Here is a 14,785-nt window from a genome sequence, read left to right on the forward strand (position 1 = left end):
AATCATATTTAAAATACAGAAAGATTTTCAGTATTCTAAAAACCACTCTTATAATTTTCTAGAGGAAATACTAATAAAAAACAAACACACAAACAAAAGAAATATTCATGACCTATAAATGCTACAGATTGATTAAAATAAAACACACACACAAAAGCAGCTAAAACTGCAAAATGGCTGAAATCATTCTCAGAAAAGAAAAAGGAAACTACTAAAAATTCTAGATCTACACTCCACTTACATATTTATGCAGCTACTCCTATCTCCAGAAGCCGCGCTATGGTTGTGCCTCTTCCAAAAACAAAATCCACTTCATGAACCTTCCAAAAATTCCACTGCCGCATAAAGAACAGCCCAAGGGACAGAACAAGCTATTCCGTGTATACCGTCACTCATCTCGACGGCTTATGCTAGAAATGATGCTTTTGGTGAGCTGAACAATCATACAGAATAGGAACAGGACAATTTGAGATTTTAAAAAAGGCAGCATTTTTCCAATGACTAAATTCAGAAGGGTCAGGCAAGGAGGAGGAAAGGAACAGGAAACAGGGAAGTGAGGTAAGTGATGTTACAATGTGGGGATTACAACCAACGAGAAGAGACAAAATGAGCATGAACTGTAAATCTTTTTTTAATTCACAATATAAAGTTAAATCATAAAAGGAAATGAAAACAAAATGAACAATCATCATTAAATAAGCAATTGAATATCAGAGTAAAAGGAAATGTAATACTGAATGAGAAAAATTTTTTTCCAAAGTAAGATTAAAATCAAATAGAGATTTCTTATGAGAATATATTCTGGGCAAACTAATTTTAAAAACCTAAACAAAACAATATGGGGTGGGGAAAAAGTGAAATCCAAAAACTTTTCATTAAAAAAATCCTTTTAGGTAACTATCAATCAAATAGAGGGCAAAATTAATTTAAATAAGAGATAGATAAGGTTTGTTGTGCCAACCTGGCCAATAATACGTGTGGGATTAATTGAAGGGCGGAGAGATAATTGGCTCCATGAGCCTCGCCTTTCAAGTTCTTGGGTCTCTTACTTTCTGATGGTCGGACCAGGGTGCAGCTGCCTTAGCCAGTTCCCTGCTTCAGCTGGCAAGGCTTGCTTCCTGCAAGACATCCCCAAGGAGAAGCCGCATGGACCTACCCTGATGCAGCCCTGGTTGCTGGAGCACCCGTGTGGAGATACCTGCAATGCTGAGATGTTTACATGTTCACTGACTCGGCTTTCCTCCTGCAGTCGGAGTAATTGTGTGTGTATTGTGAGATGGAGCAGGACTTTGTGGATTGGTGTTGGGCATATGGGTTAATGTTGGACTTATGGGCTTGGACAACACTGGGTTGGGATGCTTTCTGAATGTACACTTACCCTTTATATAAAACTCTCTCTTATACATATAAGTTTCTGTCGATTTGTTTCCCTAGTTTACCCAGATGAGCACAAAATATTTTACATTTTAGTTATTTAATTGACTAGCAGACTGTTTTCCGTGTATTACCCTTATTAGTTTTTATGTTCAGTAGTGACTTAAGACAAAAAATTTCTAGGAAATATTACCAGATCATTACCCAAATATTACATTCATCCTGGGGATTATATGCATGTGCACATCATTTATGTAAGAGCATTAAGCAAAGAAATGCTGTCCTCTTCAGTCTTGGTAAAAGTAATTCCTTACCTCTTATTCTAGAAACTACACAATAAAGTATATTTTTTTTCTTTGTTATGTGTCATCTAGTCAATTTTAATTCATAAACTTTATTTGCACAGAGTAGAACCACTCCTTACTGTTTTCACGATCGTGCTGTTTTGAAAACAGATCACCAGGCTTGGCTTCTAGGTGGGTGGCTCAACCTTTCAGGTAATAATCAAGTGCTTTATCATTAGTCTACCTCCAATATTAACAATCCATAAAGACAAACTTCTGAAAATAAAAAATAACATAGAAATATTTTCTTCTTTCATAAACTGAGTTCACTTTTTATTATTTTTGTTAGCTGCTGTCAAGAACATTCCTGAACCATAGCAACGAGATTGAATCATTATGATCCACTGGGTTTTTATTGGCAGATTTTTTTTTTTAGAAGTAGATCACAAGGCCTTGCTTCCTAATGTGTTCTAATCTGGACACTGATGAAATCTGTTCAGCCTCCAGAGCAATACAGAAGCCTCCACTGACAGACAAATAGTCACTGCCTTTAAAGTGCATTGGCTAAGAATCAAATCAGGTCTCCTGCACAAAAGCTGATTATTCTACTGTAGAGTCAGTGGTGGAGTTCGGCCAGTTTGCATAGGTTTGGCAGAACTGAGAACTAATTTTTTTGTTAAGTTCGTTAAACTGGTTGCTAAAATGGCACTTGTAGCCAAGGTTATCAATAAGGTAAGCAGTTGGGCAGCTGCCTAATGTGGACATCACAAATTTATATACCATACTCTTTTTTAATATTCATATGTGCAATAGCATATTTTAAGCACCCATAGTAATATCCATACTGTGTATAGGTATAAAAAGTTAGAGAGAACTAGGCTTTTAATATTTTATTCATTTTATAAACCTTGTTATTCTTGTGATTAAAGACTACATTTTATTTCCCTGTGGTTGTTACTTCAGTAAACAAACACAGAGCACAAAGAAAAAAGGACCAAATAACTAGTGCTACAGGCTGTTACTTGTTTCAGCTACAAATCTTGTCAGAACAATTGCTGTAAGTTTGGCAGAAGTGGAAAGGGGTTTTCAAAGATGAGCATCATATGTTCAGAGAAGAGAAGTCACCTGTTTCTAATGTATCAAACATTCCGATTACTGTCTAACTGGCCTACCTCTAAAGGAATGGGATCCTACTCTTAGAGTGAAAAATTGATGAAGGACAAATTACACAACCAATGACGCTCAGATAAAAGCAAAGAATATTGCAAGAAAGGATGCCAATCAAGAAGCTGTATGGAAATGTCTTAAATAACAGTTTGATTGGTTTGGGTGAGGTATTATTTAATATTTTTTATTAATATTTTAAAATCCTTATAAACAAGTTTTGTGTACCTCTTTTATTGTTCTTATTTAAGTAGTCAGTGCATGACTACATGAAGCACCTTGGAGTATATAAATTTTTATACTTCATACTGTCATTAGGCCACTGAATCAGTTGTTAAATTACTTGAATCCCAGCACTGCATAGAGTCTTCATTGCCCTTAAAAACCTAAAGCCAAACCCACTGCCATCAAGTGGATTCTAACCCAGGGCTATAGATCTGAGACCAGACAGCCAAACACTCACACCTGGACTTAATTTGGCCAAATTTGGCCATACTTTCTGTGAGAGGGGTTCCTAAAAAAACCAAATCACACCTGATGCCATCAATTTGATTCTGATTTCCAAGATGATAAATTTTTATAGAAGCAAATAGCTTCATCTTTCTCCAGCAGAGTAGCTGATGGGCTTCAACTGCTGAACTTGCAGTTGGCAGTCCAATGCTTACCCAGTAGCATCACCAGGATCAATAATGGAATACAGACCTAATTGTTCACTGCCTTTCACTTCCCTCCAGTCAGTTCAGCTCCCCTGTGGGTTTGCACGACCGTAATTGCCTCTTCTTTCCGAGAGGAGCAGTTGGTGATTTCCAACTGCTGACCTCAAGGTTGTAACCTGCACACCACCAGAGCTCCTCACTCTTGAGTCAGAATCAAGTCGGTGGCAGTGAGATTATTTCCTGGAGAGTAACTAAATCCTTTTGCTGAGGTGACTTGACCAAAATAATTTTGTTGCTGTAACATGAAAAATATCTTACACCATAAAACACACTGCGTGTAAGTCACATAGTGACTAAATTAATGTCAGTTGCTTAAGGCCAGAACTAAAGTTTTGCTTTTTTGTTTTGGAAATTAGCAATCCATAAGTAATTCACAAGGGCTTTTAGATAAATTACTTAAGAAGAGTTATTTTGATTATGAATGTAGAGACCTGTGAAGTTACAGAATTCCTTAAAATTATCTAATGTCCACTAAACACCAGTCTATATAAAAATAATTATCGATATCATTAAAAACGAATGGAAAGTGCAATGCCAGGCACGCGTGTGAGATGTGGGGTGAGAACAATGGGAGCTAGGCTCAAGGGCAAGCGGAAGAGGCCCACAGACACTGATGGACACAGGAAATGACAGCATTACAGTACCTGAAAGGCTGTGGGAGCAAGAAGAGTAAGAGAGACCAGGTAAGAGAACGCTCATGGTGTGGAAGAGCGGGACACTTTTAGTGGCAGGCAAAGCCTCAGAAAGGTGAACACAGTTGCCGATAGATTGACTTCGTTTAGCTTCCAGGAAAGATAAAGTAACAATTATGTCAGAAGAATATCAGGACTTTATATTTCTTTCTTTTTCCCCCCTGGGATCTCTTTAAATATTTAAAGAAAATCACTTTAAACTTTAAAAGAAGCCAGTAGCAAGCATCATATTTAACTGGAGTTACCTAAATACAGTCAACTTTCAGCCACTCTCATAACCCAGGAGAAGGGCAATCCACAGGAATTAGAAAACAATTCACAAGTGATTTTGAAATGCTTTCCATTTTTTCCTCTGTGTGTCAGATTCACATTTGGGTTGTTTATTTGGACAGACACTACAATCAGATTTTATTCATAAGAACAAACACCAAATGGTGAGGGAGAAAAAAAATCCAGTTTGTGATTAAAATGTTTGTTTAAATAGCAAGTAATTCATAAAACTGATTTTACTGAGAGCTGACTGTATTAAAAAAACAAGTCCTTTAACAAATTAAATATTCTAAAAACTCAATACCACTTACAATTCAAATTGATCATTAAGATTAACCTGGTTAAAAATGTAAAAATCTCTATTAACTTATCCTTTTACATCACACTCCATATTTAAGGCACATTAACCCCCCCCAAAACCCAAATATTACCTTTTATTATGCACTAGTTTTCCATACACAATTGAAGAACATTTGAGAAAATAGATGGACACAGGAAATTATGTCTGATATCTATACACCTCTCTGCATGATGATCAGTTTTATTATTATAACATGACTATAAAGACTTTCTGTTTTATTACTTTTATGTAACTTCATTTAACATGAGTGAAGCAGAACTACAAATGGCAGTAGACATGCAAAAAGTAAAAAATAAACTTTTTACTATCCTTTCTCATTAAAATGACAAGATGCAATGTGACTATGGTATTATTTACATATGTGTCCTATTTACATACAAATGTCAAACTTACTCTAAATTGCCAGAAAATATGCTTATCTTTCACTATAATCAGGGGACTTTTCACTACATTGTTGCTTGGAAATTTTTCATATGATTGTGAAATTTCAAAATCACTAGAAATTTAAAAAATACTAAAAGGTGGGATAAAAATCTTATGTGTTAATTCAGTTTTGATTTAATTAAACTATCATTTTAAACATCAAACATTTTAGTGCAAGTCATATTCAGAGACAAAGTTTACTGATCTGTGTGTATATATACTTTGTGTTCAGCAGAGTACTGCTGATTTTTTTCCTTCACAACAGTTTTATTGTATGTAATTCACATATCAGAAAATTCAAAGTTAACTAATTCTTAAAGAATGCATTCTTTGTCTTTTCACTATTCTTTATTGGAGTCTTATAATTCTCTCTTGCCCTCACTTAAGGTTTCTCTAATTGCAACCTATTAGGCAAATCATAATATAGTAATCTTAAATTGTGCTCTTATTGAAATTATAAGGAAAAATAATATTTTCAATTAGGTCTCCCATAATAAATGTTTGTGGGGTTTTTTTGCTAAAACAAAAGCTCACTTTATGATACCTCTTTTATCACAAAAAGGTGGTCTCTATATCATTAAAACTCTAACATAAAATATTCTGGGCCTTTTTAACGAAAAAAGGACAGGAATAAAGGATTAAAAAAGAATGAATGAAATCATTAAATTTGGTATTATGTAAATTAATTTTATATATATCATAATAACAAAATTTTCAAAAATCACTATGAGTCAGAATTGACCCAATGGCATTAAGATCACAATTTGCACATATCATAAAAATATTAAAACTAAGAAATTCATCTACATGTATATGTGTGTATTAGGGTACCCCCCAGAAAATGGAAAAAAAGCTTCTCTGGGCAGAAATTTCATTGTATGCATTATTCCCACTAGTTGAGCATCAAGCAACTCACTCTGAATTAGCATACCCAGTAGTGTTGCCTGGGAAGGTTCTTTCTGGTCACAGTGAATTTTTTCATAAAAGCAGTCTGCTCAAATTTCATTTTTTGTGATGGCTGATTTAAAAGAACAACCTGTGGCTGGGAAATTTTGTTTCCTGCTTGGAAATATGCCTCAGAAACTGTTATGATGTTGAACACAGCTTACAAGGTCAACATTATAGGAAAATCTCAAGTGTACCAGTGGCTTTCTCATTTCAAAAAAGTGAAATATCGATTGATGACACATCTAGGTCTGGCCATCCATCAACTTTCCAAACAGACAAAAATGTCAACAAAATGTGTGCACTTGTCCTCAAAGGCATATGATGGCCAATGGAAGAGTGAAGAGATGAGGAAGTTATCTGGACTATCTTGGCTCTCAGTTCATCAAACTTTAATGGAACATTTTGGAATAAGGTTGCTGCGAAGTTTGTGCCTCTGGTTATGACAGGCCAGGAAAAAGTCCAGTGTAGAGTGGAAACATGCCTTCCTTTCAAAGAACAGCTCTGAAGTGACCCAGACTTTTTCCCAAGGTCATTACTAGTGATGAGACATGATGCTATTCTTACAACCCAGAAAGTAAACATCAATCAAGACACTGGAAGACGTCATTATCACCTTGGCCCCAAAAAACTCCTCAAGTGAAATGTAAGATCTAGAAGATGTCCATTTGTTTTTTGAGGTGAAGGAAATAGTGTATTTGGAGTTCGTTCCACCAGGTCAGACTGTTAATTAAGCTTTCTATTTAGAGGTTCTGAAAAGATTGCTTCAACAGCATGTGATTTTAAAAAGGCCTGCATTGTGGCAGACAGGGGACTGGTTTTCCCACAACAATGCACCCGCTCATGCAGTCATCTCAGTGTGCCAGTTGTGGGCAATAAACAGCATATCTCTCTTGCCCCACACTCCTTATTTACCTGACGTCACACCTTGTAACTTCTTTTTGTTTCCACGAATGAAGAGGGACATGAAAGGACAGTGATTTGATGAAGTAGAATAGTTGAAAAAAATATCTGAGGGAGGTGCTGTCAGCCATCCAAACAGATGAGTGAAAAATGTTCTCAGGAATGGAATCTCAGATTTGACCAATGAATTAAGTGTAATGGAAAGTACTTTGAAGGTGATAAGGTGGTTTTATTAAAAAAATTGAAATTTTGTTGGGCAAAAATACTCCATTTTGCGGGGGGGGGGGGATACCTCCTCATATGTATCCGGGTGTTTATGCGTGTGTGTGTAAAATATACAGGGAATAGTTTTGTCCATCTCAGTAGCTGTAAGTAGCTTCAGCATCTTTCAGAGTTTATGATTCCAAGTTGATTTTTGTTATTGTTACTGTTGCTAAATTTATAACTCCTACAAAGATCAGGTTTGTATCTGTGACCCATTCTACAGTTACATTTACATGGCTATATGAAAGTACTTGTTTTTGAAATACTGTGACTTTTCAGAATATTTCCTAAAACATAATGGTTCTTGTGAGTGCTGTCTGTTAGTTTAAAATACCTGATGAGTGAGATTGTGAGATGCAAGCATTTCTAAGGCGATGTCCTGGCAAGTAGTAACATAAAATAAGCAACATGCAATAATTTGCTTCTCATTAAAATGTCGTGAGAATTTTAAAAATTTAGTGTTTCAAATGACCATTTTTCTTATAATTGTGACATAAGGGTTGTGAAGGACAGAGAAAGTTTGGGCAGTTATAGCTAAGATATATTTTCATAAAAACTCAAATGGAATTTTGAGTCATCTGGACTAAACCTTTAATAAGCACCATAGCATACTGAGCTTACATGCATGTTTGTTTTATGACTGGGGAATCATATATTTTCCAGAAGTCAACATGCTGAATATCAACTACAATTGCATTATATTAGTAATTAAATACAAGAAGGCTGAGATTAATTTATCTTAAATCTAAGTTACAGTTTCAATGTTTGAGGAGCGGCTTTATTTTTTCTTAAAGACTCAATATAAGCTTACTTTTTAAAGATATCTATTTTCCTTTGCATAGCACAGAAGAGCAATCTAATTAATTTAGAGTCCTCTGTCAAATTATTTATTATATTGTATTGGAAAAACAGCATCCACAGACATAAAAAGCTCAATTTTCTGAAGCAAAAAGTTTAAATGTCTCTTCAATCCTAAAAACTATTCAGCGTATAGCTTTCTTTTTCTTTGTCAATTTGTCACTCTATTAAGAGTAATAGTTTAATAATGACTAAAAACTCCCACTGTTTATTGATCTTTAAGATCTATTTTCTTCCAGGTAGACACAAAACCTATATTTCCCTTACCTTTGATAATATTAACATTTCAAGTAATTATCTAAATGGAAGACTTATAAATAAATACTAAAAATTGCTTTTGAAAAGTAATGTGAACAAAAAATTGAAAAGATACAGATACAATTCATTTTTTTAAAAAAGGCCTAAGATTTAAGTTGAGTGGATTTTTAAAATCTAAACACTTAATCTTTGGTAAATCAGTTTCAGATAGCAAGCACAACTGTGAGAAATACTCAGACAAATATTTACCAGTTGCTTTTTGGCGAACAATGTTTCTTGCTTTCTCCACCCCCGGTGCTCCAGATGTAGTCGCACTCCTAAATCTCATTGGCTCGGCTGCATCTGGGTGGCTCCGCCAGGTGAGAGAAAAGGATCGCCCCACAGCAATTCCTTTCTGAGAATCTAGAACACAGCCTGATTAAAGATAAGAAAGATAAAGGCTTCATTACTATTCTTTCTGTAGCCTGTGTTGCTCAGTAAATGATATTTATACAGTTGCATAAAACCAGGAGATTAACTTGTTACCAAGTAAGTCCTAATTTCCTGTGTTACAAAGTTCCTGCTGCCAACAAATTTTTCTGTAGTTTCCTGAAAATTTTCACATTCTTTATAGTACTCATTTAATGTCAACATGAATATTGTTAATAAGCCTTTCTCAGTATAAACACATCCCTGGGACATTTGGAAAATAACTATGTTAAAACCAAAAATTCAGATACTGATGGCAGATAGGTCCTTCATCATGACACACCAATCTCTCCATCCCACAAATCCCTTAGTGAAATTTATGCCTATAAATTTGAATGTTGAGTCAATCAACTGAGCAAGGAAAATGAAAGTCTTCAAAATCCTACTTTATCAAAGATCTAAACCAATTTTTAAAACTGTAACTCTGAGATTCAATTTCTTTTTCTTCTTTTCAGACTGGTCAAGATTTAAATAACAGTCAATGATCCAAAATAAATGTAAAAGGAGGTAGAGGTTCCTGATGTTGCCAGTTGCTGTCATCTATGACTTGTTTTCACACCTAAGCCTCTCTGTCATTTTGTTTGCACCAGTCTGGTACTTAGAAAAGGCAAGTTATTCTGTAAGGAAGACTTAAAGAACAGTTCTGAATAAAGCAATATGGTAAATCAGGAGCACTTGTAATTGTTATTTGATAATTGTAATTATAAATAAATAATTTAAAATTTTCTGTGTCATACTGAAAATAGTGCTTGTGAAGTTGTATTTGCTTTTGTAAAGCAAAGTTTATCTCTTCTTATGAATCTGTGGTCATAGAGCGGAAGAGAAGAATTTCTTTCTCTGTACTCTGAAAGCATCCTTTTGTAGGGTAGACTTTTGGGGGCTGAGAGCCAAAGTCTTGGTGAACCAAGTTCCTAGATGGACGTATGTTAATCTTCTAATGCCTCGCGTAGGTGCAGGAGGCCAAGGGCTGCTGAGAGATGACGTGGATTTCCAGAGGATCAAGCACTTGCTCCTCCATCCCTTCATCCCTTCCAAAATCTCCAGTGTGAATATATTGGCAAGAAAGGGCTTATACACTTACTCAAATGGGTCATGGTGGATGGAAGAGAATCTGCTGCTAAAACTATTTTTAAATCACTGTAATAACTGACCGTCTAAATCCAAACTGGAATTAAATTGTTCCATTAGAACAACACATATGTAAGTACCTTTTTGGGGTTTATTATCTTTACTTTTACTACCTGGTATTACCTGCAAGCTATTCTCACACTGCAATGAACACTTTACAAGATTCAGTCACAGTAATTACATAACTAGATAACTAATTAATCATTGTAGTGTGTTCACAGCTCACTCTGTCTATATTCTCTGTTAGCTCTGTCCCACACTGACTCTGAGCTTCCTCCCATGACTGACATTGGTAGCAAACCTAATCTCAGAGACTTGAGAGACAATGTAAAATGTGGGGCTGCTCTCTTCCGGAAACCCGAGGCCATTATATGAACCAGATGGAGCTAGCCTAAATGATGACGAAAGACATGTGGTCCTGGGACTTCCAATGGCCGCCAGCTGCCAGCCAACCCGCAGGAGCAGAGCTGCCAAGCCAACCATTTCATAACCTATAAACATGAGAGAATCCAGACAGGGAGGCAGAAGAACTCCTTGGCAGAGCTCAACTGAAATTGCCAACTCATACAATCAAGATCTCAATCAGTGTCCCCAAGTAGGTAACGCCACCCCGGGGAAGAAGGCTACAATCACAGATACCTATACTCTTCCGACATATTGGGCTGGAGTACAGTTTGTTTTTTAGCCTGCCAGCAGAGTGGTGCTGAGGAATTTTGTTGTTGCTGTTTTCTTGAAAAGGGGTCAGGAGGCCAAATCGGTTTGATACCCTGGGTGCTAATGGTGGTTATTTTAAGCCAATGGCTGTGTTGTTGGTGTTAGATGCCATGTAGTGAGTCCTGACCAGCACACACTACCCAGTCCCGTGCCATGCTCACCATGTTTCCTATGTCTGAGCCCATTGCTACAGCCACTGCGTCGATTCAACCCGTTGAAGACCTTCCTCTTTATGCTGCCCTACCATTCACGAGCATGATGTCCTTTTCCAGGAACTGGTTTCTTCTGGCACTGTGTCAAAGTGTGTAGGCAGAAGTCTTGCCACCTTTACCTCTAAGGAGCATTCTGATGAAACAGATCAGTTTGTCCTCTTTCCATGGTACTTTCAGTGTTCTTCTCCAGCACGGCAATTCAAATGCATCGATTCTTCTACGGTCTTCCTTATGCAATGCACACCGTTACCATGCATATGAGGCAATGGAAAACACCATAGCTTGTTGCGCACCTTAGTCCTCAAAGCAACATTACTTTCCCAGACTAGAAAAGGGTCTTGTACCTACTGATGTTCAACACTCTTTTGATCTCTTGACTACTGCCTCCATAAGCATTAACTGGGGAGCCAAGCAAGACGAAATCTTTGACAACTTCAATCTTTTCTTCATTTAGGATGTTACCTATTGGTCAAGTTATGAGAATTTTAGTCTTCTTTACATTGACTAACAGTCTATACTGAAAGCTGAAATCATTGCTTTTCACCAGCAAATGTTTCAAGTCCTCGGCAATTTCAGAAAGCAAGGTTGTGCCATTTACAAACCGCACAGGAGTAGTTACTAAGCCTTCCTCCAATCTTAATGTCACGGTCTTCTTCATATAATCCAGCTTCTCTGATTATTTTCTCACACATAAATTGAATAAGTATGGTGACAGGATACCACACTGATACATACCTTTCCTGATTTTAAACCATGCCATATTCCTTTGCTCTGTTCGAACAACTGCCTTTTACCTATGTGAAATACCTCACATAGCACAATGCAGTATTCTGGAATTCCTATTTTTCTCAAGACTATCCAGAGTCTATTATGATCTACACAGTCAAAGTCAATAACAAAAAAACAAGGAAAAATCATTCTGGCATTCTCTTCTTTGAGTCAAGATCCATCTGATATCAGCAATGGTCTCTCTTATTCCACACCCACTGACTAAAGAACGAATTTGTCACACAGCAAAACTAACTGATACAATCTACAATATAACTACTGTTGAGGTTGTAGGTTAAAATAGCAAACAATGACCCTTTTATAAAGCTTTTCAAAAGAAATGCTTCCTCAGTCTTAGAACTAAGATAAGCATGTGGATTAACTTTCCTTATGTACTCTGTGATTCTAATTGATGTAAAACCCTGTGAAGATCAAAATTCAATTCAACATGCCCCATTTCCCCAGCAAGTATATGATGCTGTCAGGCATAAATTTTGGGATTTTAATCAAATTTGAAATCTTCCTCCCTGAATTTTACCTTTTCTTTACTATTGCATTATATGAATTTTTATTTGCTATCTCAAAATCTTTAAAGAAAAAGTGGGAGTGAAAATTAACTACTCCAGATTATAAGCAAGATGGTAGAGTAAATTGACAGGCCACCGAGACCCACTACAACTAAGAATAGAGAGAACGAATGAAACAGATACAGATGATAATGATGCAGTACTGAGAAGAAAAAAAAAAACCTGAACAAAACCAGCAAACAAAGAGATAAACAGAATGGTGAATTGTCAGCTGGCCTGATACAGTCTGGCCACATTAAACTTATGAAAGCTTCGCTTCAATCAAGACAACCTGATAATCAGATCTGCTCATCTAAGGCCACACATGTACCCACACTGGTGAATGAAGACCAGAAACCCTAGCCCCACCCCTGCTCCTCTTTGTCACAGCCTTCTGGTGACCAGAATTATAGCAAGCCCCTATCCTCACATAAAATAAAACAAGAATCAGAATCAATAAATTAACCCAACATCTCCAAAAACTATAAAAAGAAGAGAAAAATAAGCATACAGTCACCAGAAGAAATAATAAAGACTGGAACCAAAATAAATGATATCAAAGACAGTAAAACAACAGAAAGAATCAACAAACTAGAAGTTGGTTCTTTAAAAAGATTATTAAAATTGTATGAGCCACTAATAAAATGATTTTTTAAAAACCAACTAACTGTATGGAAAAAAAGATTAGTAAAATTGAAAAGCCACCAAGGAACACAATTAAGAAAAAGGAAAAGATTCAAATAACACAAATAAGAAACTAAATGGGCAAAATCACAACACAACTAACTGAAATAAAGGGGGCAATGACACAATTCTAAGAAGAACTGTACTCCAACAACTTTGGAAACCTAGGAAAAATAGCTGAATTTCTTGAAACACACTAAACACACGGGTATAGAAAGCCTTAAAAAAACCTATAAAAAATAAGAAATTGGTCAGGTCATTCAAAAACTCCCAACAAAAGAAAGTGCAGGCCTGGAAGTCTCACTGGAGAATTCTACCAAAGAGCTAACACCAATTCTATGTAAGCTATTCTACAGTATAGAAAAAAATTGGAATACTCCTGAATTCATTTTATGTATACTACTGATACACAAACCAGGCAAAGAAATCACTTAAAAAAATAAAAAGACATTACCTATCAGGAACATACATTCAAAAAAATCTCTACAACATCCTAACTAGTATATGTCAACATTACAAAAAAATGCATCATGGCCATGATAAACATGAGAAGTTGACTCAACTTTGGAAAAGCAATCAATGTAATCCACCATATAAATAAAACTAAGGAAAAGACCACATAATTCTATTAATCATTGCAAATAGGCATTGGACAAAATCCAAACCCATTCTAGCAAAAATAAATTTAACAAATAGTAGTAGAAGGTAAATTCTTCTATAATAAAGGGTATACATATAAAGAAAATGGCCAACGTCAATCTTACTAGGTCCCATTGTAAATGGAAACCAGACAAGGGTACTCTTTCCCACAGCTCCTATTCAATATTGTACTTGAAATCTTAGCTAGAGCAAAAAGGCAAGCAAGGGAAACGAACAGCACCCAGATGGGCAAAGAAAAGGAGAACTACTTCTCCTTACAGATGACATGATCATATACATGGGCCACTCTAAAGTCTCAGGAAGAACATTACTGAAATTAATTAGAAACATTCAGCAAAGAGGCAGGCTACAAGATCAAGATATTAAAAAAATAACTTGGTTTCCTTTACACAATGAGAACTCTAAAATCAGGGAAACAATAATTGACAACAGCCACCGCAAAGATAAAATATTTAGGCATACACCTTACCAAAGATACAAAAAAACCTATACCCCACCCCCCAAAGAAAATCTACTAAAAGAGGTGTCACATGGACTTCTTTGGTCTCATGGGTATCTAGACTATCTAGACTTGGCAATCTGTAACCATTACAATCAGGATGAGTTTGCCCCATTCCGGAGCTCCAAGGTCTGCTATGCCTATGAGGAAGGTATTATGCCTAAAGCACCAATGGAAAAAAGTGGAACAGGTCGAGTGGGGTTGGATGCCCTCGATCCATCCATACAGTAAACGAAACAAAACTCCCTGCCATCAAGTCAATGCTGACTCCTAGTGACCCCTGGGGCAGCGGTTCTCAACCTGTCTCCTCTCATTCTCTTTTCTAACACATGCCAATGCTGGGTTCCAGTCCCCCTCCCTCTGGCTAGGGCAACTCCACCCACCCAGCGGGGAGAGCTCCAGCCAGTGCCCTGTGACAGTGCTGCACACTGCGTGAGGCAGGGCTACAAATGGTTCTCTTTTTATCTCCTTTTACTTTGATTTTTTATTTTCTTCTTCTTTCACTTTTCCTTCTTTTCTTTTCTCCTCTTCAATCTCTTCTTTCTTTCTTGCCACATTCTCAGCAGATTCAGTT

General features: G+C 36.4%; 1 protein-coding gene across 1 annotated transcript in view; it reads right to left on the bottom strand.

Annotated features, from left to right (window-relative positions):
- The window catches only part of RALGAPA2 (Ral GTPase activating protein catalytic subunit alpha 2), a 415,476-nt gene that overhangs the window by 252,592 nt on the left and 148,099 nt on the right, over positions 1-14,785 (bottom strand). The window contains exon 16 of the mRNA XM_075564042.1: positions 8,762-8,926. Coding sequence (XP_075420157.1) covers positions 8,762-8,926 — 165 coding nt within the window. The remainder of the gene's footprint in view (positions 1-8,761; positions 8,927-14,785) is intronic.

The sequence above is a fragment of the Tenrec ecaudatus genome, chromosome 12, assembly GCF_050624435.1.
Source record: "Tenrec ecaudatus isolate mTenEca1 chromosome 12, mTenEca1.hap1, whole genome shotgun sequence".
Classification (NCBI taxonomy): domain Eukaryota; kingdom Metazoa; phylum Chordata; class Mammalia; order Afrosoricida; family Tenrecidae; genus Tenrec; species Tenrec ecaudatus.